This window comes from Pithys albifrons, chromosome 28, assembly GCF_047495875.1.
Source record: "Pithys albifrons albifrons isolate INPA30051 chromosome 28, PitAlb_v1, whole genome shotgun sequence".
In the NCBI taxonomy this organism is placed as follows: domain Eukaryota; kingdom Metazoa; phylum Chordata; class Aves; order Passeriformes; family Thamnophilidae; genus Pithys; species Pithys albifrons.
The window spans coordinates 6,352,609-6,377,241 of NC_092485.1; the positions used below are offsets into that span (position 1 = coordinate 6,352,609).

Here is a 24,633-nt window from a genome sequence, read left to right on the forward strand (position 1 = left end):
GCTGCCCGCGCCGCCACGCCCCCGCGCCCTGCGCCATCGGCGCTCGGGGATGGCGCAGCGGCGTTCGGGAATAGCGCACCCTGCGCTCGGGAATGGCGCAGCGGCGTTCGAGAATAGCGCACCCTGCGCCATCGGCGCCCGGGAATGGCGCGGGGGGTGCAGCCGCGGCCGCGGTTACGCAAACAGCGCTGAGGCCGCGCGCACGTGGCCCGCCCGCCCCGCCAGGGGGCGCTGCGGCACCGGGACGGGCGGTCCGTCTGTGGGACACCGCGGCCGTGTGTCCGTCTGTCCGTCTGTGGGACACCGCGGCCGTGTGTCCGTCTGTCCGTCTGTGGGACACCGCGGGCGTGTGTCCGTCTGTGGGACACCGCGGCCGTGTGTCCGTCTGTCCGTCTGTGGGACACCGCGGCCGTGATCCGTCTGTCCGTCTGCGGGACACCGCGGCCGTGTGTCCGTCTGTCCGTCTGTGGGACACCGCGGCCGTGTGTCCGTCTGTGGGACACCGCGGCTTTGTCTGCCCTCTTCCCCCCGGTGACATAGCCGGTCCGTGTCCATCCCCGGTTCGGTGACACCACTCGGTCCGTACCTGTCCCCTGTCCGTCTGACACAGCCGGTCCGTGCCCGTCCCCTCCCCGGTGACACACCCGGTCCGTGTCCATCCCCGTGTCCGCCCCCCGCCCGTTACCGATCACCGGCACTGGCTCCCGAGCTCCACCTGGCGGCCGCCGCCCCCCCCCGCAGTCCACGCCCCGCGGTGCGGGACCTGCCATGTCCCTCATGGCATCGCTGGGACTCAGCACCGTCCTGGATAGAAGGGACACAGCTCCACGTTCCTCCGGGAATCACCTGCACACACCTGTGAGGAACCACCACACCCACCACGGTCCCCTCCCATAACCTGCTCCCTAATCACAGGTTCCTCCTGCACGGCTGTTCCACGTGCCACGGACCTGAGTCACGTCTGCTCTGGAGTTTCTGCCCTTCAGGGAGACACAGGGATGGACCTGCTGGCATTTTCACCTCTTTTATTATACACAAAATGTGAGCAGGGGGTTCTACTGCGGTGGCTGCCCACGGCCACGGCCGAATCCTCCTCTCTGCAACAGGAAGGGGAGAGCATTAGAAATCCCTGTGGGAAGCACGGGAGAGCAGCACACACACAGCACAGGAACAACCACCAAGGCTCTGTCTCAGCCTGTTACTTTGGTAACTGCCTAATGCTGACCTGTTTGAGACTCACTACCTGGCACAGGTTAACCATGAGTGACACCAACACCAACCCACCCCCCAGCCAGCTCTCTGCATCACACCTATAGCTCTTACTTTGGAAGCATAAAGTCATGGATCTCTACACAACCCAGCTTGCTCCCAAACCTGTTGCTGGTCTCTCTGCCAGCAGTGGGGCCACCCTGGGTGTGAAGGTTGACAGTTTCCAGCCTCTCTTACACCCTCAGAGCCCCACAGTGAGGGTGGTGCACACAGGTAGGACCTTCCAGCTGCTCCCATCAAAGCCTCAACAAAGGAAGCAAATCTCAAATGCAAATACTCACGAACTGGAATTCAGTGGCTGCTCCAGCACCAGCCTCAGCTTTCTTGTCAGCACCAGCTGCAGAGAGAGGAGCAGTCAGTGCCCACAGAGCCCCCTGCCCAGCACACGCTGCTGCCTGGGATCAAGTGCCCAGAGGAGGGCAGAGAGAGCAGGGGAGGGGGGCACTCACGTGGCACGGCACTGCGGCGATACGTGTCCCGGTCAGCCTCGCCGCGCGTCAGCCGCGCCGGCCGCTCGCCCTCCAGGCCTGCAACAACAGCACCCTGGGGTGAGCCCAGCAGGGAGGGCCCCACGGCCCCTGCCCGGCCAGGGAGGGCATCTACGGCCCCTGCCCGGCCAGGGAGGGCCCCCACGGCCCCTGCCCGGCCAGGGAGGGCCCCCACAGCCCCCGTCCAGCCAGCGAGGGCATCTATGGCCCCTGCCCGGCCAGGGAGGGCATCTACGGCCCCTGCCCGGCCAGGGAGGGCACCACAGCCCCTGCCTAGCCAGGGAGGGCATCTACGGCCCCTGCCCAGCCAGGGAGGGCATCCACGGCCCCTGCCCAGCCAGGGAGGGCATCTACGGCCCCTGCCCGGCCAGGGAGGGCATCCATGGCCCCTGCCCGGCCAGGGAGGGCCCCACAGCCCCTGCCCGGCCAGGGAGGGCACCACAGCCCCTGCCCGGCCAGGGAGGGCTCCCACAGCCCCTGCCCAGCCAGGGAGGGCATTCACAGCCCCTGCCCAGCCAGGGAGGGCATCTACGGCCCCTGCCTGGCCAGGGAGGGCCCCACAGCCCCTGCCCAGCAGGGAGGGCCCCACAGCCCCTGCCCAGCCAGGGAGGGCATTCACAGCCCCTGCCCAGCCAGGGAGGGCTCCCACAGCCCCTGCCCAGCCAGGGAGGGCTCCCACAGCCCCAGCCCGGCCAGGGAGGGCATCTACGGCCTCTGCCCTGCCAGGGAGAGCTCCCACAGCCCCTGCCCGGCCAGGGAGGGCTCCCACAGCCCCTACTGGGGGCACTTGCACTTCAGGGTGCAGGGCAGCCTTGGAGCTGCCAGCCCTGCCACACCTAAACAGCTCAGTGAGGATAAACCTGAGGAAAACAGCAATTCCATATGCAAAACTCCCCCTTGAGTGGGAAGAAGTGCCCCAGCTTGTGACTGGATGGAAGTTACACATTATGTGAGAAATGGATTTACAGCATCATCTCAACAGTCTTCTAGATGTCAAACAACAGCCAAACATTAGTGGTGGTAAAACCCCCAGAAATACAGGGAATCTGCATGTTCAACAAGCCTGTCCACAGCCCAGCCACAACCTGCACAACAGCCAGACCCCAACCTGACTCAGAACCCAAATCCCCTGAATGGCACAGGTCCATAACACCAAGAGCAGATGATCTCTGGCACCTCACACTAACACCACACAGCACAGGGGCAGGAAGGAGCAGTTGTGTGGGACCCACCGGCCCCTGCGCTGCCCCCGCGGGCCCAGGCAGGACCCACCCAGGGCCAGCTGTGCCTGGCACACCTCAGTGTCCTCCTGCACAGCCACAGGCCTGACTGGGGCAGTGGGTTGCCCATACAACAGTCAGTTCTTACAGTAACTCTCTGACTACAAAGAGAAACATCCCACTGAGGATGGACTCTCCTGCAGGTGCTTCCCTGTCCTCCCTCCCTGACCAGACTAAACCCCTCCACAGCACAGCCCCTGCCCACGGATGGATTGTTCTGAACTTCATTTCTGCCATCCTTAATGCTCACATGTTCAATGACTCAGACCCCAGAGATCCACCCCCAGTTCTCTGGGACCTGCCCCACTCCCCTTATTCCAGTGTTTGCTCCGGGCCCCATGGAGAGCCCAGGGAAGTGTCACAAAGGCCCCAAGAGCAGGAGCTCAGCCCAGAGCCCTGAGCTGGTTCTGCAGCACACAGAGCTCTGTGGCTGTCAGGCTGCTGCAGCCCCAGGCAGGGAGAGCCCCAGCACAGCCCTCACAGAATCGCTGCCTGGTGGGGCTGAGCAAGAGTTCTGGCACCAGGACAAGGCTGTGAGTGCACAGACCCCAGCCAGGAGCTGCCTCCCCACCTCCAGAGCAGGGACGCTGATGCTTCAGGTCCCTGGATAAACACAGCAGGTGAGAACAAATGTGGGAACACGGAGAGCACCCGGGAGCTCAAAGCAGCCCCGCCCTCCGGGCTCAGCGCCATCGCTCCCTCTGGAGCAGGGGATGTTCCACTTGGCTCAGCTGTGGCAGGAGCCGCAGGAGCCGAACTGCAGCACAAAGCACAACCCTGCGGGCACCAGGGGCAGAGCACGGGGGGCTGCGCCGCCAGCACCTGCTGCCCTCGGGGGTGCGAGCCCCCCAGGTACACCCGAAGCCCCAGCACACGGACCCGCAGCCCTGCCAGGGCTGCAAGGGGTGCCCTGGAGACCACCCGGCCCGGGAGGGGACGCGCCCGCCCTGTGCCCGCTCACCCTTGGGCCGGGGCCGGCCGGTCTCGGGGCGGCTGCGGCGCAGCGTGGCCGGGACGATCTCGGGGGGCAGGTGCAGGTAATCGCGCAGGTACTGGATGCCCTCGTTGGTCAGGTACCAGTAGAAGTGTCTCCAGGCAAACTGCTCCTTCACGTACCCGCGGGACTTGAGGGACTGCGGGGAGAGCTCCCAGTCACTCCCAGTCCGGGCCGAGCCCACCCAGCTCCCCCAGCGGTGCCCCCCGCGGGGCCGCACGGGGCAGAACGGCAGCACCGGCCGCTGCCCCGAGCCCGCCCCGCACACCTGCATGGCCTTCATGACGTGCAGGTTGGGCACGTTCTTGTCCACGAGCTCGGGGTGTTTGGGCATGTGCACGTCCTTCTTGGCCACCATCACGCCCTCCTTGAACAGCAGCTCGTAGATGGCGATCCGGTTCTTCTTGGGCATCAACATCTGCACAGGGGACAGGGAACACCGCCGGTGACTGCGGCGCCCGGGCCGAGAGGCGCCATTGCCGGCGCCGGGAGCACAAGGGAGCCCCGGTCCCGCGGCACCGCCCCGCGCCCGCTCCCTCCCGCCCCGCACGGCCGCGGCCGCTCCCCCCGGTGCCGGCGGCGCCTCAGGGGGCGCGGCGGCCGCGGGATGGCGGCGATGCGGCGGGGATGGCCCCGCGGCCCGAGCGCGGCCTCACCGTGGCGGCGGCGGCGGGGCCCGGCCGGAAAGGGCTGCGCATGCGCCGCGCCGCCGCTTCCGCCGCCAACAGGACCCCCGGCGGCGCGGGGGTGACCGCGGCGCTGCCTGAAGGCTCCGCCCGGCCGGGAACGGCGTGTTCGCCGCGGTGCCTGATGGGGCCAGCGGGGACCCCCGACCCCGCTGTGACATCCCCCGTGTCACCCCCGTGTCACCTCCAGTGTCCCCCCCCGTGTCACCCCCCGTGTCACCCCCCGTGTCACCCCCGTGTCACCCCCAGTGTCACCCCCCGTGTCACCCCCCGTGTCACCCCCCGTGTCACCCCCGTGTCACCCCCAGTGTCACCCCCCGTGTCACCCCCGTGTCACCCCCCGTGTCACCCCCCGTGTCACCCCCCGTGTCACCTCCAGTGTCACCCCAGCTGCGACATCCCCCGTGTCACCTCCAGTGTCACCCCCCGTGTCACCCCCCGTGTCACCCCCCGTGTCACCTCCAGTGTCACCCCAGCTGTGACATCCCCCGTGTCACCCCCCGAGTCACCTCCAGTGTCACCCCCCGTGTCACCCCCCGTGTCACCCCAGCTGTGACATCCCCCGTGTCACCCCCCGAGTCACCTCCAGTGTCACCCCCCGTGTCACCCCCCGTGTCCCCTCCAGTGTCACCCCAGCTGTGACATCCCCGTGTCACCCCCGAGTCATCTCCAGTGTCACCCCCGTGTCACCCCCGCGCCCCCACCGGTGTCCCGTGTCGCTCCCCTGGGCTCTGAGTCGCTGCCGGGGGCAGAACGTCCCCCCGGGCAAAGGGGCCCCGGGGGCGATGGGGCAGCAGCGGGGCCGGGCCGGGCCGGGCAGGGCAGGGCCGCCCCCGTCCCGTCCCTCCCGTCCCTCCGGTCCCGTCCCGTCCCTCCCGTCCCCTCCGGTCCCGTCCCTCCGGTCCCGTCCCGTCCCTCCGGTCCCGTCCCGTCCCTCCCGTCCCTCCGTCCCGTCCCGTCCCTCCCGTCCCCTCCGGTCCCGTCCCCTCCGGTCCCGTCCCGTCCCTCCCGTCCCCTCCGCGGCCGCGCAGCCCCGCGGGCCGGGATTGGTCTGCTAAAAATGCCGCGCTAATCTCCGGCTGATCTTCCCCCGCCCCGCGCCCATCTGTCCGCCGCGACCCGCCCGCGATGGCAGCGCCGGGCCCGGGGCAGGCTGCGAGGTACGGCCGGGGGGACACCGGGGGGACACCGGGGGGGAGACGACACCGGGGGGACACCGGGGGCTCGGGCGCGGGGACAGCGCTGTCACCCGGGCCGTGCCCTGCGCTGGGAATCGAACCCGCTCCCGACCCATTTCAGTGATTCCCAACGTGTGCCGGGGGGCCGCGGGATGCGCCCCTGCCCTGCCCGGCTCTGCCCTGCGCCTGGCACAGCTCCTGCCCCTGCTCAGCTCCTGCCCCTGTCCCTGCCCCTACCCCTGTCCCTGTCCCTGCCCCTGCCCAGTCCCTGCGCCTGTCCCTGCCCCTGTCCCTGTCCCTGCTCCTGCTCAGCTCCTGCCCCTGCCCCTGTCCCTGCCCCTACCCCTACCCTTGCCCCTGTCCCTGTCCCTGCCCCTGCCCAGTCCCTGCCCCTGTCCCTGCCCCTGCCCTTACCCCTGCCCAGCCCCTGTCCCTGTCCCTGCCCTTACCCCTGCCCAGCCCCTGCCCCTGCCCCTGCCCAGCCCCTACCCCTGTCCCTGCCCCTGCCCCTGCCCCTGCCCCTGCCCCTGCCCCTGCCCAGTCCCTGCGCCGCCTCGGAGGTGTCACAGCCGTGCTGCGCTAACTGGATTAGCTGTCCCTGCAGCCCCCGCGCCTTCCCCGAGCAAACCCTTCCTTAAGCCAAATCCAGGCCTGGGCCGTGGCACAGCAGGGACCGGGCACTGCGGGTCCTGCCACACCGACCCCAAAACCCCCGCCGAGAGCCCTGCCCAGCCCCCGGGCAGAGAGAACCAGGGGGTTCCTCGGGCACCGGCTCTGCCCGAGCTGCGGGTGCTGCCCCGTCCCTGCACTGAGCGCTGAGCCCCTGGCGGTGCTGCCCTCCCTCCGCTCCCTCCTCTGGCTGGAGCGGCTGTGGCAGGACAGCAGCCGGGTTTGCCCGTGGCAGGACAGAGGGAGGCGAGCCCGGGTGCGGGCAGGGCCTGGCAGGGATGGGCACAGGGCAGGGGCACCGGCAAAGTGTGTCCTGAGCGCAGAGCCCAGGGTGGGCTCGGTGCGGGATCCCCCTCATGGGAATGTGCCCAGCCCTGCCGCTGCCCTGGCTGCCTGGCACAGGGATGGAGCCGGGCACGGCCCCGGCGCGGCTCCCCCGGCACAGACTTTGTCCTGGGGTGCCAACCTGGCTGGGGTTTGTGCAACACCTCGAAGGCAAACCCCGGCCCTGCCGAGCTCCTGGGGGTGATCCTGGGGAAGGAAAGGCTGTGTCCAGGGGGCAGCTTCCCCAGGTGGCCCCACCAGTGTCCGGCTGCCCCTGGTGTGGCACGGCATGGGGGGCAGGGGCAGCGAGCCCCGGCACCGCCGTGGCCGTGGGATGTACGAACGGGCTCCTCAGGCAGCTGCTGCCCAGGGAAAATGGAGCCTTTATGTGCCAGCCCCAGCCCCTTCCCCGGGAGGGCTTGGAGGGTGCCCGGCCGGGCACAGGCAGACAAGAGGGGGATTGTTCCGGTGGGGTCTGGGTTTGTGGGAGCACCTGCCCCACGCGGGCCCTCCACAATAGCTGCCTGTCTGCGGAACCGCCACAGAGGCACCAATTATCCGCCGCGCCTAATTAGAGATGCAAAGTAGCACTTGCATTCTCCCAGCGCCCCAGGGAGCTCCTGGGGCCGGCGGCACATCCGCAGAGTGACCGGGATGCAGCCTGGGCGTGGGGGATCGGGAGGGCTCTGACCCCATCCAGCCCCGGGAGCCGCAGCCCCCGCTCTGCTCTGTCCCGGTATTGGGTGGGAAGGGGCAGCGGAGGCCAGGGATGGGCTCGGGATGACCAGGATGCCAGGCCTCTCCCTGCTTTCCCTGGAGCACCCGTGGGTCAGGGGCTCCCCCATTGCTCCCAGCACCAGCTGAGCCCCATAACCAGGATTAAGGAAACACGTTTTCCTTTCCTTGCCGTGGAGGCAGACAGGAGCCAAGCATGCTTGAAACCCCCTCTATTCCTGTGAAGGCCAGCTCTGCTGGCAGGGTGATGGGCAGGCAGCTGATCGCTGGTGGCATCTCTTCATTCCTGCCCTCTGCAGCTCCTGCAGGCACAGGAGCACAGTGTGGGCTCCTCTGCTCCACTCGGTAATTCCAGAGGGGCAAGTGGCCCAGTAAACATGGCTTATTTCCTGCCAATACTGTCCATTGCTTCCCACAAGGATACTCATTAACAGGAGGGGAAATGACTTACTACAGGAAACAGTAACCAGTGGGATGGCAGAGCCAGGATGAGGTTTATTGTGCCTGAAGTTTGGGTGAAGGAACCAGGTGGACATGGCAGGAGCCTCATACCGGGGAGACAGAGCTGGAGTGAGCCAGTCCTGCCTGCAGGGACCACAAAACTGGTGGCAATGGCTCTTTGCACTGGGGAGTCACTGAGATCCCCCTGTCACCTTCCTGGAGAGCATTTGTCACCTAATGCTTAATGCCAAGGACATTTTCCCCTCTGGAGCAGGAATACTGTCAGGGCAGAAGGTGGCAGGGACAGCCTGGTGGTGCCTACAGTGACCCTGCAGTGAGAACTGCCAACCCTGCTCGTGCAAGGATGATGTTCAGCACCCTCCAGTTCCTCACCCTGAAACACCAACAGGCAAATATCCCCTGGCTCCTGCAGGAGCCACCATGCATCCTGCTCGGGATCGGGGGCATTAGATGGCTGGGGTCTCACACGCTGCTGCTCAGCTGCAGCCGGGCAGGAAACGTTCCGGGGCCGTTCTGTCTGGCCCTGAGCTGGGAAGACACGCTCGGATGGCTCGAAGCTGGAAGGAGCCGGAAGGCTGGTGGGCTGGGGAGCCCCACTGAGCTTTATTAGGCATTCGAAGGCGCTTGTTAGGGGAAAGCTGAGCCGGCGTCGGAGACCAGCAGAGCCCCCCGGGACCGGGTCGCATTCTCCGGGCAACCCGATCCCGGCGGCAGCGGCCCGGCAGCCTCATTACTGCGCCTTCTGCGACGGCTTCGGTTACTCGGCTGGGCGCTCTCGTCTCCTGCTGGCTTTTAATTTCCCTGACATCCCCCGCCAGCGCAGTGCGGGGGGAGCCCGTTGCCACCCCACCCACCTCCTCCCTGCTCCCCAGAAGCCTCTGGCACCCCCAGCCTGTGATAAGCCCCGGTGACCCCGAGCACGATCCCCGGGCTGGGGAAGGAGGTGGATGGACAGACCGCGGTGAGAGGGACCTGCCCTGCTCCTCTCCAAGGAGCCTTGGGGTTCAGCCCCCTCGCCCCCTTCCCCAGCCCGGCTGCGGGGAGAGACTGTTCCTGCCTCTCCCGCCAGCCTGTTCCCAGCTGGCACAGTTGGCAGGGAGGCGGCACCGGCTGCCTCTCCGAAGGCGTTTTGGGGTGTTTGTTCCTGCAAAAGCTGTGGCTCAGCCCCCAACCCCTCCTGCGGCCCCTTCCCAGGCCGGGGGCTGCCAGAGCAGCAGGGCAGCGGCAGGGAGGGCGCAGGGCTTTGTTGTCCCGTCCCGTGCAGGAGGGACAAGGATTCCCGGGGTCGGTCCCCAAGGAGCGCGGCCGGGGGAGAGGAGCCCTGTTCGGTGGTCACGAGGCTGCCCCTCTCCAGGCTGTGCCCCCGCGGTGGGGCGGCCCCGGTGGGTGCCCCGGGCCGGGTCTGGGGCCGGCGGGGCGGGTGGCTCGGGGGCTGGCGGTACCTCGGGGTGGGCGCGGATCCGGCACGGGGGTCCGTCCCCCGCCGCCCCCCCGATGGTTTCGCAGCAGCGGCACCATCCCGGTTGCCATGGCAACGAGCGGCTCGGGCAGGCGCGTGCCCGCGGCCGTGCGCGCCGCCGCTGCCCGGCGGGAGCGGAGCGAGCGGAGCGGAGCGAGCGGAGCCCCGGCCCCGGCCCCGGGCCCCCCGGCCCTCCCGGCCCCCCGGCCCCCGCCAGGTGAGCGCGGCCCCGCGGGGACAGCCGGGTCCCCTCCGGCGACGGGCTGCGTGATGCCCGGTATGGAGATGTGCGGGATGCCCGGTACCTTGCGGGGATGGGGGTGAGGGATGCCCGGGACCGTGCGGAGATGGGGTGCGGAATGCCCGGTACCGTGTGGAGATGTGCGGGATGCCCGGTACCGTATGGAGATGGGGTGCGGGATGCCCGGTACCGTGTGGAGATGTGCGGGATGCCCGGTACCGTATGGAGATGGGGTGCGGAATGCCCGGTACCGTGTGGAGATGTGCGGGATGCCCGGTACCGTATGGAGATGGGGTGCGGAATGCCCGGTACCGTGTGGAGATGTGCGGGATGCCCGGTACCGTATGGAGATGGGGTGCGGGATGCCCAGTCCCTTGCGGGGATGGGGGGAGAGCGAGGGGATGCTGTGCAAGGACCAGGCAGTACAGCGTGGGTTTGCACCCCCCGGCAGGACACAGTGTCCCCTGATCTCTTCTGCCAGCCAGGGAGGTTGGGGGGCGACATGACCTTCACCCCTTCCATGTGTCTGATGGGGTGCTGGGGAAAGGGATGCCCCTTCTGCAATGCTGCTGCACTCCCGGGCTTGTGCCTCAGTTTCTCCAGCTGCAAATAAGGGGGGTGGGCGCGACTTGTGCTGTCCCTGTCATCGCTGCCCCCCTCGCCCCATCACTGAACCCCCTCCTTTCGGTGGTGTCACCCCAGCTTCCCCCTCGCTGCCCCTTCATCTCCCTGAGTTCCCTGTGCCCTCTGGCTCCAGGTCTCCTTCCCCACCACAGACAGCTGAATTCCTGCTGTCCCTCCACCTCTCCCATTCCTGGCAGCCCTGTTCACCTTCTGTCACCAGCAGCCCCTGGTCCATCCCTCCAAGGCTCCAAGGATGGGACCCCCGTGCCAGCACATGACACTCTGCTCCCCACTCCCTGGAACTGGGGGGATGGCACTGCCGTGTCCTCCACCAGCCTTGTTTGCCACTTCTGGGTTTAATTGCAAACCTTGTCTTTGGATTTCTGCCTAAACCTGACTCTTGGGACTGCACAAATCCCTGCTCGGTGTCCAGGCAGGCTTGTTTACCGCGGCAGGCTGAGGCAGCAGGATGAGACCGGGCAGAGCTGGGGGGCCAGTGGAACCCCCTAGCTGAGGCTGAGCCCCATCTCCCTTCCCCAGGCCTGAGCACATGCAGGGGGTTGGCAGTCCTGCTGCAGCCCCTCCTGGGATGCCCATCCACATTCCCCATCCGCATTCCCAGCACATCCGCTGTCCCTGAGCTGGGCTGCAGGCTCCCCTCGAGAGAGACACTTGCATTATCTGCAAATGCCAAGCATCTTTCCAGAAATCATTGCACAAGGCTCCTAAAATCCCTGCAAGACTGATGGGTGCCCTGAGCAGGGTGGATTTGGGAGTGCAGTGGGAAGGGAAGGTCTCTGCAGAGCCCACACGAGCTGTGGAGCCGATCACTGCCAAGGCTTGGAGTGTCTCTCTCCCCTGGCCACTGCAGCCTGGCAGCACCCGGCCCCCGGCGGGCTCCCATCTGGGCACGGCACACGTGGCTCCTGATACTGCTCCTGGATCACTGACCCTCCTTGCAAATGCCCTGCTTTTGGGGAGCCCACCAGGCCCTGACCTGGCAGGGTCCAGCAGGTCCCCAGGTCCCCCTGTCAATGCAGATGACCCCACTGCAAACCAGGAGGCTGCCATAGGTACATTTTGCCCAGGATTCACTGGAAAAGGGGCTCATAGAAGTTTCCCACAGTCACCTATATGTGCCCTCTCCAGGGTCCTGCTGCCCTTGCAGTTGCCCCGTTCACTGCTTGAGCTCCAGGTCCCAGCCAGCCCCATGGTGCTGCTCTGGCTGAAATCTCATGGAGAAGCATCCACCATACTGGGAACACCCATCCCTTCTCTCTGGCTGGGATTTGGCTGTTTGCCCCAGGGCTCCAACCCTGCTCGTGTTGCCCCTGAGGGATTTTGCCTGGGGATGCAGGAGGGACCCTGACATGAGCTTGCTTCCATGGACACAGTGCCTGGGAAGGACCCAGGCTCACCTCCCCCCTGGGCTTGGGTTCAGTTGGATGATGAGGGGGCAGGACCAAGGTTCAGGCTGCTCAGGCCCAAGCCCTGGGCTCTGCTGGCGTGGAGCTGCCAGAGTGAATCAGCAGCACCCACTTAAGCACTTCCTCGCAGTGTCTGTCAGCTCCAGAGGGGGACCCAGTTCAGCTGTGCCACAGCCAAACCCCTCCACACCCCCTCGCTCCCTGAGTTTCCACCCTCACCAGCCCCTGGGAGCATTTTCCTGCTGCAGACTCATGGGATGCACCGACCAGCCCTGTGCCAGTGGGAACCCCACAGCCACCTGGCTGGGTCAGAGCTGAGCAGCAAACCAGGCACAGCTCCTGCTGCTGCAAAGCCTCTTGCGACGCACATCGGCGTCACCAGCTTTGCCAGGGGACCGTGCTGGGGGCACCTCACTCCAGTGCGTGGCAACCTCAGCCCTGTGTGTCGCCACAGCGGGGACAGCACGTGGGCACCGGTGCCAGTGGTGGCTGCGGTGCTGGGGCCGGGCAGGGCAGCCCTGGAGCGCGGTGGGAACTGCTGCTGCCAGGCTGCCCCGGGCTCCCCGGGCTGTTTGTAGTACATTTGTCTTTGCCACGAGTGGTTTCATGTGGCCACAGCAATGGTGCATCACAGTGGCATTTGGTGCTGCCACCCCCAACGGACACTCAAGCAGCTCCGTGCCAAGATCAGGCAGAGCAAATGACCTTTCCTGTGGTGAAAAGCCCAAAGCCCAGCCTGCTTCCTCGGATTCCCACAGACCAGCACAGCTCCCAGCATAGCTTGCCCCTGCCCTGGATGCTCTCAGCAGCACTCACTCACCCACTGCTCTCCCAGCAATGGGGCTCACACCTGGTGTGAACCTGCTGCCTGAGGACAGGATGAGGACAGGGATGGGGACACTGGCTCACTCCATGCTCTGTGCCCCTCCTTGCAGTGCATCCACCACCCCCCTGCCTTGGCCAGGGGCTCCTGAAGCAGAGCAACCTGCACTGGAGGCTCTGCAGCCCCTCCTGCCCCTGGTCCCCACCAGGCTCAGTCAATGTGCCCAGAGGCAGGATGCCTTCCAGATCTGAGAGAGCAACCTGGAGGCAGAGGACGGCAGGACTGGACTGTCCCACCTGCCTGGGGACAGGGCTTTACTAGCCAGAGCTGTGGCCTTAGGGGCACAGGCAGCTGCCCATGCCCTGCCTGTGGTGTCGGCAGCACCAGCCTCTGCATTGCAGCACCTCCTGACTGCACAGGGTCACTGGCTGTGGCCCAGCCCCTACAGAGGACAGAGACCCCCCCTGCAGCAGTAGGGCAGCCCGAACTGCCTGGAGGGTGAGACGAGCTCTGTCAGTGCTCAGTGCTGAGTAGGCTGGCAGGAGAGACGGGCAGGGGGGCAGCTGCTGCAGTAGCAGCCTGAGGGCATCCGGAGCAGAGGCTGGGACAAACTCTACTGTCACTCGATGCCAAATGTTCTGTGGCTTCTCCCCAGCAGCTCCGTGGAAATGAGGGGCTGAAGTGGAGCCCCCTGGGCTGAGAGCACCCAAGCAGCAGCGCGTGGCTGGGGCTGGCAGCTTTCCATGCCATGGCTCAGCCGCCGGCTCTGCAGGCGCCAGGCATCACCGCCAGCCGCCCTGATGGGAGGTGATGGGCTGTGCCAGCAGGGCCGGGGGGCTGGCAGGGGGCTGGCAGGGGGCTGGCACGTGCTTCACAGGCAGTCGAGGCGGCCCGGCGTGGTGGGGACACGGGCACGTGCGTGGGCGCACGAGGATGGTCGCGCGTGGGGGTGCGTGGCAGGAGAGTGGCAACGAGGAGGCAGCGTTGGCTGGGAAGTGATGCAGAGCCAAAAATAACCCCCAGGCTGCAGCTCGGACCAGGTAGTGGCTTGGAGCGGGAGCTGCAGCAGCCACGTCCGCAGTGCCCCCTGGCATCAGCGGCCAGGGGGGCAGCTGGGGCTGGCACATGTGCCTGTGGGTCCTGGGGTACACCCAGCCATGGCTGTGCTCCAGCCCTGGGGTCCCATCCTGGCCCCAGGCATGCTGAGTCTGTCGCCCTAAGGATGCCCTTGCTGTGCCAGCTCAGCCTCTGCAGAAAACCCAGAGCCAGAGACCAGGGGCACAGGCAGAGACCCCAGTGCTGGCGCTGCACTGTGCCCACGGCTTGTGGGGGGGACGGTGCACAGAGCACCCTGCGGAGCCCCCTGTGGGCTGTGCCACCAGTGCCAGGCAGGGACGGTGGTGGTGTCATGAGTGCAAGGCAGGGACAGTGCCAGTGCCATGGGTGCCAGGCAGGCACACTGGCAGTGCTGTGGGTGCCAGGCAGGCACACTGATGGTGCCATGGGTGCCAGGCAGGCACACTGGCAGTGCTGTGGGTGCCAGGCAGGCACACTGGTGGTGCTGTGGGTGCCAGGCAGGCGTGGGCACCATGTGCTGCTGCTGTGGGGGGCACTGTGGCCCCCCATCCATCTGCATCTTGGCGGCTGAGCGAGGGACAGTCATGCGTTTATTTTTAACCGTCTGGGGAGGATGGCAGGGATTGGTGCCTCCCTGGTTATATCACTAAATCCCTGCCAGGCCCTGTTAGTTCCAGCACAGCGAGCCCTGTGCTGCGCTCCAGTAACTGTTTCGGGCCCCCCTCCTCCTGGGGCCGTGCCCTGCCCCGGCCCGTGGGTGCCTCGGTGCCAGCTGTGCGCACAGCTGGACAGAGTGGGCACTCACCAGCATCCCCAGCCCTGCCCTCCCACCCCATCGCCAGCACAGGCAGCCAGCTCTCCCTCTGCCCACTCCACTGCCTCAGGAAGGGGATGGTGACGATCACAGACACATTCTGCTCCTGCAGGCCTTTTGGGGACAGGGCAGGAGAAATTTGGGGCTGTTTATGGCCACTTTGTCCTCATTCCAGTGGCAGATGCCATGCAGGACAGGCTCAGTGCTTTCTTGTGGGGGCACTGTCTGGATCCAGGCCAGGATGGGGGGTTGAGGATGCTCATGGCCACCACAGTCCCCCCTCTACCCCACATGATGCCACCCCAGGCCCCTTCTCAGCTCTCAGCAAAGCAGCAAAGGGTTAAGCCATGCAGTGAGGCCACGTGACACTCTGGGGATGCCATTTTTCTGAAGATCAGGACGGATTAGGATGCAATGTCAGGATGAGAATTTCTTGGGCGGTGCATCCCTCTGGCCCTGCCAATGCCCCTCCTCACCCAGCACCTCCCAGGGATGTGCAGTGCTGAGCCAGGCCTGGGCTGGGGAGCACACACTGTGCTGCTCCCCACGGTTCCCTCTGGGCACAGCCAGCTCCAGGGGTTTGGATGGCTCCAGGTGGGTGGTGGGCACTGTGGGAGTCTGTGGGTCCAGAGCTGGAGTGGGCACCGTCCCCATGCCCTACCCCTGCAGCTGGATGCTTGTCTGGTGGTGCTGCTGGCAGGAAGGATGTGGATCCCCTGCTCAGCCCATGCCTCCCTCTCCTCTCCCCTCAGTGCATGAGGCTGGTGTTTGCCCAGGAGCCACCCAGTGCCCACTCTGACGCCCAAGACAACACCAAGGAGCCATGTCAGGTTCCTATGATGAGTCGGCAGCAGCCGCAGAGGAGACAACTGACAGCTTTTGGGAGGTGAGTCCAGGCCATCCTCCCCTCCAGCAGAAGCCCTGACACCACCACGGCTGCACCCCAGGGTGCCCTCTGGGCTGTGGGGGACAGGGATGCCCTCCCTTCCCTACCTGAGAGCACCCCTGCTCTGCCAAAGTCTCAACCTCAGCTGTCCCCGAGGGGCACAGAGTGACAGAGGGGACTGGAAGGAGCTGGGTTTGAGCAGTCCCAAACCAAAGCTCCCTCCCTGCACCCCCAGATTGCCTGGTGCTTTCTCTGTGCCCACCCCAGCCAGGCAGCCCATGCACAGCTCCCACACCCGCCTGTTCCCATCCCCTTCCCAGGTGGGGAACTACAAGCGCACGGTGAAGCGGATCGACGATGGGCACCGGCTCTGCAATGACCTCATGAACTGTGTGCACGAGCGGGCCAAGATCGAGAAGTCCTATGCCCAGCAGCTCACGGACTGGTCCAAGAGGTGGAGGCAGCTCATTGAGAAAGGTACCACGCCTTCCCCAGGGAAAAGATTCCCTCTGGGACGCCTGGGTGCCCATGCACAAACCCAGCTTCACCTGGCAGAGATGGAGGGGTGTGGGCTGTGCAGTGACCCCCAGCTGTCCCCTTGGCCCCCAGGTCCCCAGTATGGAAGCCTGGAGAAGGCCTGGGCAGCCATCATGACGGAGGCAGACAAGGTGAGCGAGCTGCACCAGGAGGTGAAGAACAGCCTGCTGAACGATGACTTTGAGAAGGTCAAGAACTGGCAGAAGGATGCGTACCACAAGCAGATCATGGGGGGCTTCAAGGAGGCCAAGGAGGCTGAGGATGGCTTCCGGAAAGCCCAGAAGCCCTGGGCCAAGAAGCTCAAGGAGGTGAGAGAATCACAGCATGACCTGGGGCATCTCCCAGCTCTGGCTCTGCATGCCTGGTCCAGGCTGAGAGACACAGGTATCACCTCCCTGCAGGCAGAGGGGTGGGAGGGGGGCTGTAACCGCTCCTCTGATGTCCCTTCCCTTTCCTCCCCACAGCTGGAGACAGCCAAGAAAGCCTATCACCTGGCATGCAAGGAGGAGAAGCTGGCCATGACCCGGGAAGCCAACAGCAAGGCAGATCAGTCCAACACCCCAGAGCAGCAGAAGAAGCTCCAGGACAAAGTGGAAAAGTGCAAGCAAGATGTGCAAAAGGTGCGAGTCACTGCCCTGCACTGAGCTCATGAGGCATCAGGCAGGGGAAACCAGTGGAAACGGCCACCACACCCCACTGTCCACCATCCTTTCCCATTTTCCATCTCCACACTCTTGTAAAAGGGTGAGGACTTAGAAGCAGTGCTCAGGGGAGCATGAGCAGGACAGGCATTTATCCCCCTTTCTGGGGCAAAGTCTCTCCAGCAACAAGGCTGATTTTACCCACAGAGGCTCTTGTTTCAGTCTGGGCTCCCCAACCTGGTGACCTCCAAACTGGATCTCTCAGCACCCAGAAATGGCCTCTGAGGTACAAACCAGGTCCCTCTTGCACCTTTGCAGACCCAGGAGAAGTATGAGAAGGTGCTGGACGAGCTGAACAAGTGCACCCCACAGTACATCGAGAGCATGGAGCAGGTCTTCGAGCAGTGCCAGCAGTTTGAGGAGAAGAGACTCAACTTCCTCAAGGAAATGCTCCTGGATATTAAGAGGCACCTGAACCTGGCCGAGAGCAGCAGGTTGGGAGGGGGGTTTCTGGCTCACATGATGGTCACCAAGAGGTACCGGAGTGCCTGGAGGCTGTGTGGGATGCTGGTGCCCAGCAGTGCCTCAAAGGAGGTGACACAACCAGCCCCCCACCCACACTGACCCGAGTCTCTTCCTGCAGCTACGCCAACGTCTACCGGGAGCTGGAGCAGACCATCCGCCTCTCGGACGCGCAGGAGGACCTGCGGTGGTTCCGCAGCACCAGTGGCCCTGGGATGCCCATGAACTGGCCCCAGTTCGAGGTGAGGGTGGGCACCCAGCTGAGCCCTGGCAGCCCCTCGGGGCGGGTGGGCGCTCAGGGACTGCTCTGTGCTTGCAGGAGTGGAACCCGGACCTGACACACACGATAACGCGGAAGGAGAAGCAGAAGAAGGGCGAGGGGGTGGCCCTGACCAACGCCAGCAGTGCCAGCGAGTCGGGGGCTCTGGCGGGCGAGCGCGGGAGGTGAGGGCAGCGCGGAGGGGACGTGCCGTGGGACAGGCACAGCACTGCCAGTGCTTGGGGTGCAGGGTGGCCTCGGTGACAGCCACCTCCTGCTCCTCCCACACCCAGTGTGAGCAGCCACGACCGCGGGCAGACCTACAGCGCTGAGTGGTCCGATGACGAGGGCAGCAACTCCTTCAACGCCAGCGAGGCCAACGGCGGCACCAACCCCTTCGACGAGGAGGCGGCGGGGAAGGGCGTGCGGGTGCGGGCGCTGTACGACTACGACGGGCAGGAGCAGGATGAGCTCAGCTTCAAAGCAGGTACGGCCCATTGCCAGTGCGGGTCCGATGGAGCTCATCTGCTGGAGCTGTGGGTCCCCCAGGTTTTGGTGTGAAAACCCTCAAATAACTTCTGAGTTAGCACAGCCCTTCCAAACATTGACCTGTCAGAAAGGAGAAAGCAGAAGCTGAGGCCAAATGTGGGTGAGGCCAGAGCCATGGTGGGACAGGGCACATGAGGTCTCCCAACAGCTCCATCCCAGGGAGAAACTCCAGCACCTGCAATGAGCTCTTCCCTTCCACCTCCCTCTCCAGGTGATGAACTAACCAAGCTCGGTGAGGAAGATGAGCAGGGATGGTGCAAAGGGCGCTTGGACAACGGGCAGTTAGGGCTGTACCCCGCCAACTACGTGGAGGCAATCTAAGTCTTGTGGTGTGCTCCTCGTCACCATCAGCAGATAAATCCACCCTCCGTTGTCTCCATCTCTCCACCAGCCAACCAGCCATTCTGCCGTCTGGTCCTCCACTCCTCACACTTAGAGATTCAGACATATTTTCCGACCAAGCTTTTATTTTTTTAAGAGTTGTCTCCGAAGAGTATTTTGCATAGTCGCTTTCTTCTAAGATAAGGTGAAGAGAAAGATGACGTTGTCTGTTCGTCTGTGTTAGTTGATTTTTTTTCTGAGCGAAAAGCCGATACCTCAAGATCTTAAAGCCCAACCAGTGAGAGCTCCTGATTGGTTGGTTTTTAAAGATACTGAAATCATGAGCCGCCTTCTGATTGGCTGGAACTGTTCTGAAAAGCACGGCGCCGAAGCTCCTGGGACCAACCAAATTCATCCCAGAAAACTGAGAGGGATTGGAGTCTGACTCCGTCTTTTTTTTGGTGTTTCCATGTTCTCCCCAGTTCATCCTCCCACCACTCATCCTTGAGATGCCCAGGTGAGGTTGGACTAGCCCCTTTGTGGAGACTGATGGCACCTCCTCAGCTTCCTCCTCCTCGCAGCTGGGCTGCCAACACACTTGGAGTGGGCGGAGGCTCCTGAGCCGATGCCTGGCCTGTGCTGCAGGGAGCAGCACTGCCCTTTGGAGGGCACGTGTCCTGCACACACCAGATCCAGGTGACATGGCCCTAAAAGCCAGCATTGTCTGGAGAAGGACTCACCACAGCCCAGTGCTGCTGGAAGCACCTTCTCACCCAGCCTGGGATAGTGAAGACTGGCTTGGACACTGCTGGGGATGGTCCCTTCCTGAAGAGAGGCAGGAGCAGAGTAGGATGGGGGGATGAGCATCGTCCACCAGCAGGAGCTGCAACTAGTGGAGGAGGAGGAAGAGGAGGAAGAGAAGGAGAAGGAAGAGGAGGAGAAGGAGGAGGGCTTGGCACAGGCAGCAGACCCAGGCCGGGCAGAGCAGCTGCCTGGCGAAGACGGGTGAAAACAAGACACACCAAGGCAGTGGAATGGCCACAGGCTTTGCCCTTTGCTTGTCCCCAAGAGGCTCTGCCCCTCCTCCCCTGGGCTGTGCCACTGGGCACGGCGTGGACGGGAGCCCCCAGCACGGCCACCCCACCCCTCTGCCACATTTGGCATCTCGAGCTCTTCCCTACACATCACCTCTCATTTCCTTCCATACCATCACCCTTAGCAGCATCGATGCCATCGGCTTCCTGCACGCTCCTCCCGCTCCTCTCCCGCCCCCTCCTTTGGTTTGTGAATTTTTTGGCCCCAGGGATCCAGTGTTATCCTGGAAGCACCGTGTGCTGGGCATGGTGGGCAGGAGCCTCTCAGCCCCTGCCAGGTACCAGAAAAAAAACACAAAGTCAGAAAAGACCCAACCAACCACCTGTCTCAGCAATGCACCCCGGTTTTTGTACATCGATTGTGTAATTTAAGAAGTATATATATAATATATATATATATCGTGATTGTATTTCAGTGGATACAACAACAAAAAGCAGCAAGAGAAAATAACTGAGCTCTGTCAGTTCCTTGGCTCTGGGGTCTCCTTTGCCGCCGTGTGCCTGTCCCACCCCCGTGGCAGAGGCTGGGGGGGCTGCAGACCCCCTGCAGCCCAGAGAGCCACAGTCACAGCCACCCTGCAGCTTTGGGGAGGAGAGGGATCATTGCTGGACTCCTGAGGGACAAGGGGGCTGCAGGAGGGGGGCAACAGCCATGTGGGGACTCCCGTGCCACTGCCCAACAAAGCCTTGGGAAGCCCATGGGGGCCTCGTTAGGTTTTGGGGCCATTCCCAGCCCCAGCCCTGACCCAGTGTGCCCCCGAGGCTGGGAAAGCCCTGGCACAGCAGGTTGATGCCACCATGTGCCATCCCCCACCGTGCCCAAGGACCTGGAGAGGGACATGAGGTCTGGGGCACCAGCACTCCCAGCCCATCCTCCTTGTGCCCCTGCACTGGCTGCAGGAGCGTTGGTCACACACAGCAGATCACAAGACACATTTTGCTTTTTTTCCCCACATTTTTTGTTTTTTCATCTCATTTTCCAGAGGCCAAGGCAGTTTTCCTCCTTCCCCTCCTCCTCTCCTCCCTCCAGCCACTCTCCATCCCTGCAGCTGGGATGGGGAGCAGGACTCACACACAGAGCATGTGAGCAGCACAGAACAGAGGGAGGGACAGGACCTGGCACAGGCAGCTGTTTTAAGGTAAAAACAAAAGACCAAGATCAGATGTTTTTCCTTTTAAGCTCCCACAAAGGATCCCTGGGAGCCCAGGCCACCCCTCAGCATTTGAACCTAAACCATAATTCACCGCCAACCAAAACCAAAAGTAAATAAACAAATAAAAAACCCTATAATATAAAAGATCAACATCTCCAGGTAACTCTGACAAGGCACAGGTGAATCACCAGCTCTCTGTTCCAGTCCAGCTTCAGTGGGTCACTCCATATTTACTGTCCACAGGGAAACAGCAGACTGCCATCTCCTTTTTCATAAACTCCAGGCTCAGGTAGTCCAAATAAAATCCAAATCAAGGGAAAATTCCCCTACCAGGGCACAGGACCTGGGGTCTTAGGAAGGCTCTGGTGGCCCCATGCCCAAGAATGGAGGACCCAGCTTGGAGAACCCCCTTTGTGCACAGACCCACACCCACATTTCTGACTGGTCTCGTTGCAAACCTCCTGTTTTCAGCCCCCAATCCCTGTGGAGGGGAGAAGCCAAGCATGTGCTGCAGTGGAGAGCGACAGGGACTTGCACCTTTGCTGGGGGGATGCCCGTGGTCTGCAGGGGCACAGATCCCATGGCAGGTGGCATCCCCAGGCGGTGCCAGGCTGCTCCTGCCTGGATTGGGTCTGGTCAGCACGGGCCCCACCATGGGCAGTGACAGGTGGTCCTGTCCCTGTGGGTGCCCTTGTCCCTGTGGGTTCCATTGTCCCGGCTCATGCCCAGGCTTTGTCCTCCCTGAACAATAGCTGGGGCACAGCCACCCGCTGCCAGCACCCAGGGAGGGGGCGGAGAGGAGAAGGGGGAACAAGCCCAGCTGCCGTGCCCACCCTACCCCTGGGACGCCCAGGGGAGATGAGGGCCCTGCACAGTCCTTGCCCTGCAACAGGGCATGCTGGGGGTGGTCCCTCAGCCCGGGGTGGAGGGGGGTCCCTGGGTCAGTGTCCAGCAGGTCCTGGCGGGGGAGCCCCTGGCACTCCATCCGAGGTCCTTGGTGCTGGCAGAGTCCCGTGGCTGGGAGGCAGCGGGAGGCAGAGAGGGGCTCTGTCCCTGCCGGGGCTCAGCCCGTCCCGTCGCGCTCAGACCGGGTGCACGAACTGGTACACGAGGCGCTGGGAGATGTCGGGTTTGCGGATGATCCCCTTCTTGTAGTACTGCCGGATGGAGCGGCTCAGCTTGTCGTAGTTCATGGCAGGGCGGTTCTTGCGGATGCCCCACAGACGGGCCACCTGCGCCGAGTCCTCGATCTTGAAGATGCCTGGGAAGGGAGCAGAGCAAGGGGCGTTGGGCACAGCCCAGTGCCAACCCCGGGGCCCCAGAACACCCTCACCCACCTTTGTCCTTGTTGAGCCAGCGGATGAAGCGGCCGTAGTTGTGGGGCTTCAGCAACAGCTCTTTGAGGAACTGCCAGAGGTGGATGGGCTGCCCGGCACAGGAGGAGTCCACCTCACTGTCAGCCCAGCTGGAATCACCTCCTGCCATGGGAAGGGGATGGGTGAGAGGAGGGAGGGAGAGACCTCCCTGCTGGGCACCATCCCGGGGACCAGCACAACTCGTCCCCTGGAAACCCCGGCTTGGTGCCAGTGGGTCTCCAGGGACTCAGCCCAGGCAGTGGCTCTGGAAGCTTCACTTCCTCCTCTTCATCTTGGAGGAAGGAGAACAGCTCAGTCCTGCCCTTGCACAGCCTGCGGGAGTGCAGTGGGTGTGGGCTGGGGCCACTGAGGGTCTCATGGCCTTTTCCTCTTTGCTGCACCCTGCAGAGAGCCCTGGGGCTGCTCTGGGGCAGAGGGAGCAGAACCACACAGATCTCATGGCAGCAGCCACTCCACATAACTGCAATTAAGCAGGGAGGGACCCCTCAAGTACCCTGGACCTGCCTGAGGCAGGAGTGGGGCCAGTAGAGCTGAGCCCACACAGAACTCACCGCAGTATCTGACATCTCCAGGGGCAGCCTTTTCCTTCATCCAGGCGGCTGGAAGAGAGGAGTGTGGGGTCAAGGGGGCATCTCCTGCTGCACAGCATCCCCCACCCTCCCCAGCTCCCTCCCAGCACACACCAGACTTCCAGATGTCGAGGTGGGCGTGCAGGATGTCGCCGCAGGCAGGGGAGCGCTGGCAGAACTGCTCCTCGGACATGGCACACAGGTCCTTTCCTGACAGCTCCTGGAAGGACCTCCCGATCTGCGGCAGCCGGTACTGGTGCTCCGTCCACAGGATCCACTTCTGCACATTCCCGGGGCTCCAGTCCATGGGGTCTGGGGGTGGAGGGTGAGCAGAGCCGGCCAGCTCCCCCCACAGCAGCCCCAGGAGCCCCCTCAGCCGTGCTCCCCAGACCCCACCTGGGCTGCAGCCCCCAGAGTGCCCCATGGCTTTGGCTCACCCCCTGCCCGGGGCACCCACCTGCGGCGATGTTGAGCAGCTTGCAGGCGGTCTCGATGTCCTTGAGCACCTCACCCAGCACCATGCTCTGCACCTGCTCCAGCGAGTGCTCCTCCAGGTGCAGGGTGGCCTGCAGGTCCCCCTCTGGGCCCAGCCCCAGGCCCTGGCTGTCGATGATGGGACACTGCTCTGGCTCCTTCCGCGCCTCCTCGCGCCCGCCCTGGGCGCCGCTGGCCGAGGCTTCCCCCACGCCCTTGGTGGCCCAGGCCACGTCCTCGGGGTACAGCATGTCGAAGTAGTGCAGGCAGAAGGCGGGCAGGGGCTGCTCGGGAGTGCCAGGCGGGCTGGGGCTCTCGGGGCAGCCCCAGCTCCGGGGGTTGGGGTCCCGCGGCGGCGGCAGCAGCGCAGGGTCCGGCCAGGCGAGGCGGCCGGAGGGCAGAGTGGTCAGCCCGGGGCTGGCACTGCCCATCCCTGTGCTCAGCACCGGCTCCGAACCTGCCCAGAGTGGAGAGAGGAGCTGAGCTCACCCGCAGTGCTCCTGCCCGCCCAGCAGCCAGGCACAAAGGGAGGAACTAAGCCTGTTAGAGGGGAAAAAAACCTCCAAAGAGCCCCACGGTGCCCTGTGAGCCTCCAGAGGAATGTGGGCTCAGGGTCAGCCATGGCTGGGGGGCTCTCCTCAGTGTGGGGGGACCAGCAGCATCTGGCAGGGAGTAGTTCAGAGCACTGGCAGGATCTGACCCCCACTGGTGTTTAGGGTGTCCCCATGGATTGCACTCCAGGCTGGCAGCAGCTCAGCCTCAGCTCTGGCAGGAGGAGTGGGGGACTCTGCAGGGGCTCCCCAACACCTGTGCAGGGCAGCCCGGGGGTGACAAAGGGTGCTTGAACCACACGGACACATCTCTGTGCAGGGAAAACGTCCCCTGCTGCTTCCACCTGGGGGTGCCCCAGCACAGCACCCCCAGCCCCAGATCTCCCAGGGCAGCCCCAGTCCAGCACTGCAGCCCCCGGCCCTTGGTCGCCAGTGCCAACCCCCAGGTGAGAACTTCGCTTGCAAGGAAGGATAATTGCAATTACCCTCACTCTCTCACAAGAAAAACTACCCAAATTCAGCCCATCCCCATCTGTCTCCATACACAGGGAGTCCTGCAGGCCATGGAGAAGAGGATGAACCTGCTGAATTTCCATGGCAACACCAGGGAATGACTCCATCCATGGAGAAACATCCCTAAGAGCCATCCTGAGGCTTTGGGAAGGGGAAGCCCCTGCCAGGGAGAAGCTGGTGATGGGCATGGCCAGGGCACTGTCCAGCTCCTCCACCTCCAGCACTGCATTTTACAAGTAGAAAAAGAAGAACCATCCCAAACTGGTGGTTTGAAAGTGGGAAAATCAGTTTTAACTACATTGCTGCCACTGGGAAAGGAGCATGTCAAGCCCCACTGAGGAAACCAGGCTGCCCAAAAGATGGGGAACAGGGAGCAGCTGGGAGGAAAAGCCCATCACTTCACTCTTGGAAAAGCCTGAAGAGCTCAGAAAAACACATGGAAGAGTGATGGACACCTAAACAGCCCCCACAGGAGCCTGAGCCTGCTGGGACCTGAGATGGGGTTATGGGTTCAAGAGCTGGAACCCACATCCCTGAACAGTTTTGGTGGCACCACAGTGGGGAGGAGGAGGGAGAAGGGGTGCCCAAACCACTGAGCTGCCCCCACCACCCAAACAGTTTCCCTGAGAGATGGTGG

At 64.1% G+C, this 24,633-nt stretch overlaps 3 protein-coding genes across 3 annotated transcripts; 1 reads left to right on the forward strand and 2 right to left on the reverse strand.

The window, feature by feature from the left end:
* Positions 1 to 1,008: 1,008 nt before the first annotated feature.
* Positions 1,009 to 4,797, reverse strand: RPS10 (ribosomal protein S10). Its single transcript, XM_071578434.1, has 6 exons — positions 4,688 to 4,797; positions 4,300 to 4,449; positions 3,999 to 4,170; positions 1,719 to 1,796; positions 1,551 to 1,606; positions 1,009 to 1,097 (listed from the first exon to the last, which is right to left on the reverse strand). Exons 1-6 carry the CDS (start codon positions 4,727 to 4,729, stop codon positions 1,056 to 1,058), a joined length of 540 nt encoding a protein of 179 aa, XP_071434535.1. The 5' UTR covers positions 4,730 to 4,797; the 3' UTR covers positions 1,009 to 1,055.
* Positions 4,798 to 5,704: 907 nt separating this feature from the next.
* PACSIN1 (protein kinase C and casein kinase substrate in neurons 1) lies at positions 5,705 to 19,823 on the forward strand. The gene is made up of 10 exons (XM_071578819.1): positions 5,705 to 5,877; positions 15,303 to 15,436; positions 15,757 to 15,913; positions 16,046 to 16,281; positions 16,438 to 16,593; positions 16,933 to 17,108; positions 17,258 to 17,378; positions 17,456 to 17,580; positions 17,689 to 17,882; positions 18,156 to 19,823. The coding sequence occupies exons 2-10, from the start codon at positions 15,374 to 15,376 to the stop codon at positions 18,263 to 18,265; spliced, it is 1,338 nt and encodes a 445-aa protein (XP_071434920.1). The 5' UTR covers positions 5,705 to 5,877; positions 15,303 to 15,373; the 3' UTR covers positions 18,266 to 19,823.
* Positions 19,824 to 21,595: 1,772 nt separating this feature from the next.
* Positions 21,596 to 23,363, reverse strand: SPDEF (SAM pointed domain containing ETS transcription factor). Its single transcript, XM_071578766.1, has 5 exons — positions 22,916 to 23,363; positions 22,573 to 22,770; positions 22,441 to 22,488; positions 21,851 to 21,991; positions 21,596 to 21,774 (listed from the first exon to the last, which is right to left on the reverse strand). Exons 1-5 carry the CDS (start codon positions 23,361 to 23,363, stop codon positions 21,596 to 21,598), a joined length of 1,014 nt encoding a protein of 337 aa, XP_071434867.1.
* Positions 23,364 to 24,633: the final 1,270 nt, after the last annotated feature.

Bases quoted from the DNA above. Each gene is read 5' to 3' on its own strand.
- RPS10 (XM_071578434.1), bottom strand. From the start codon at position 4,729: ATGCGCAGCCCTTTCCGGCCGGGCCCCGCCGCCGCCGCCACG. The intron at 4,171-4,299 runs GTGTGCGGGGCG...CTCTCCCCGCAG, and splicing joins ACGTCATGAAGGCCATGCAG to TCCCTCAAGTCCCGCGGGTA. The intron at 1,797-3,998 runs GTGAGCGGGCAC...CTGTTGTTGCAG, and splicing joins CGGCCGGCCCCGGCCCAAGG to GCCTGGAGGGCGAGCGGCCG.
- PACSIN1 (XM_071578819.1), top strand. From the start codon at position 15,374: ATGTCAGGTTCCTATGATGAGTCGGCAGCAGCCGCAGAGGAGACAACT. The intron at 15,437-15,756 runs GTGAGTCCAGGC...TCCCCTTCCCAG, and splicing joins CAACTGACAGCTTTTGGGAG to GTGGGGAACTACAAGCGCAC. The intron at 17,883-18,155 runs GTACGGCCCATT...CTCCCTCTCCAG, and splicing joins TGAGCTCAGCTTCAAAGCAG to GTGATGAACTAACCAAGCTC.
- SPDEF (XM_071578766.1), bottom strand. From the start codon at position 23,363: ATGGGCAGTGCCAGCCCCGGGCTGACCACTCTGCCCTCCGGCCGCCTC. The intron at 22,771-22,915 runs GTGGGTGCCCCG...CTCCACCCCCAG, and splicing joins GCTGCTCAACATCGCCGCAG to ACCCCATGGACTGGAGCCCC. The intron at 21,775-21,850 runs GTGGGTGAGGGT...CTCCCTTCCCAG, and splicing joins CTGGCTCAACAAGGACAAAG to GCATCTTCAAGATCGAGGAC.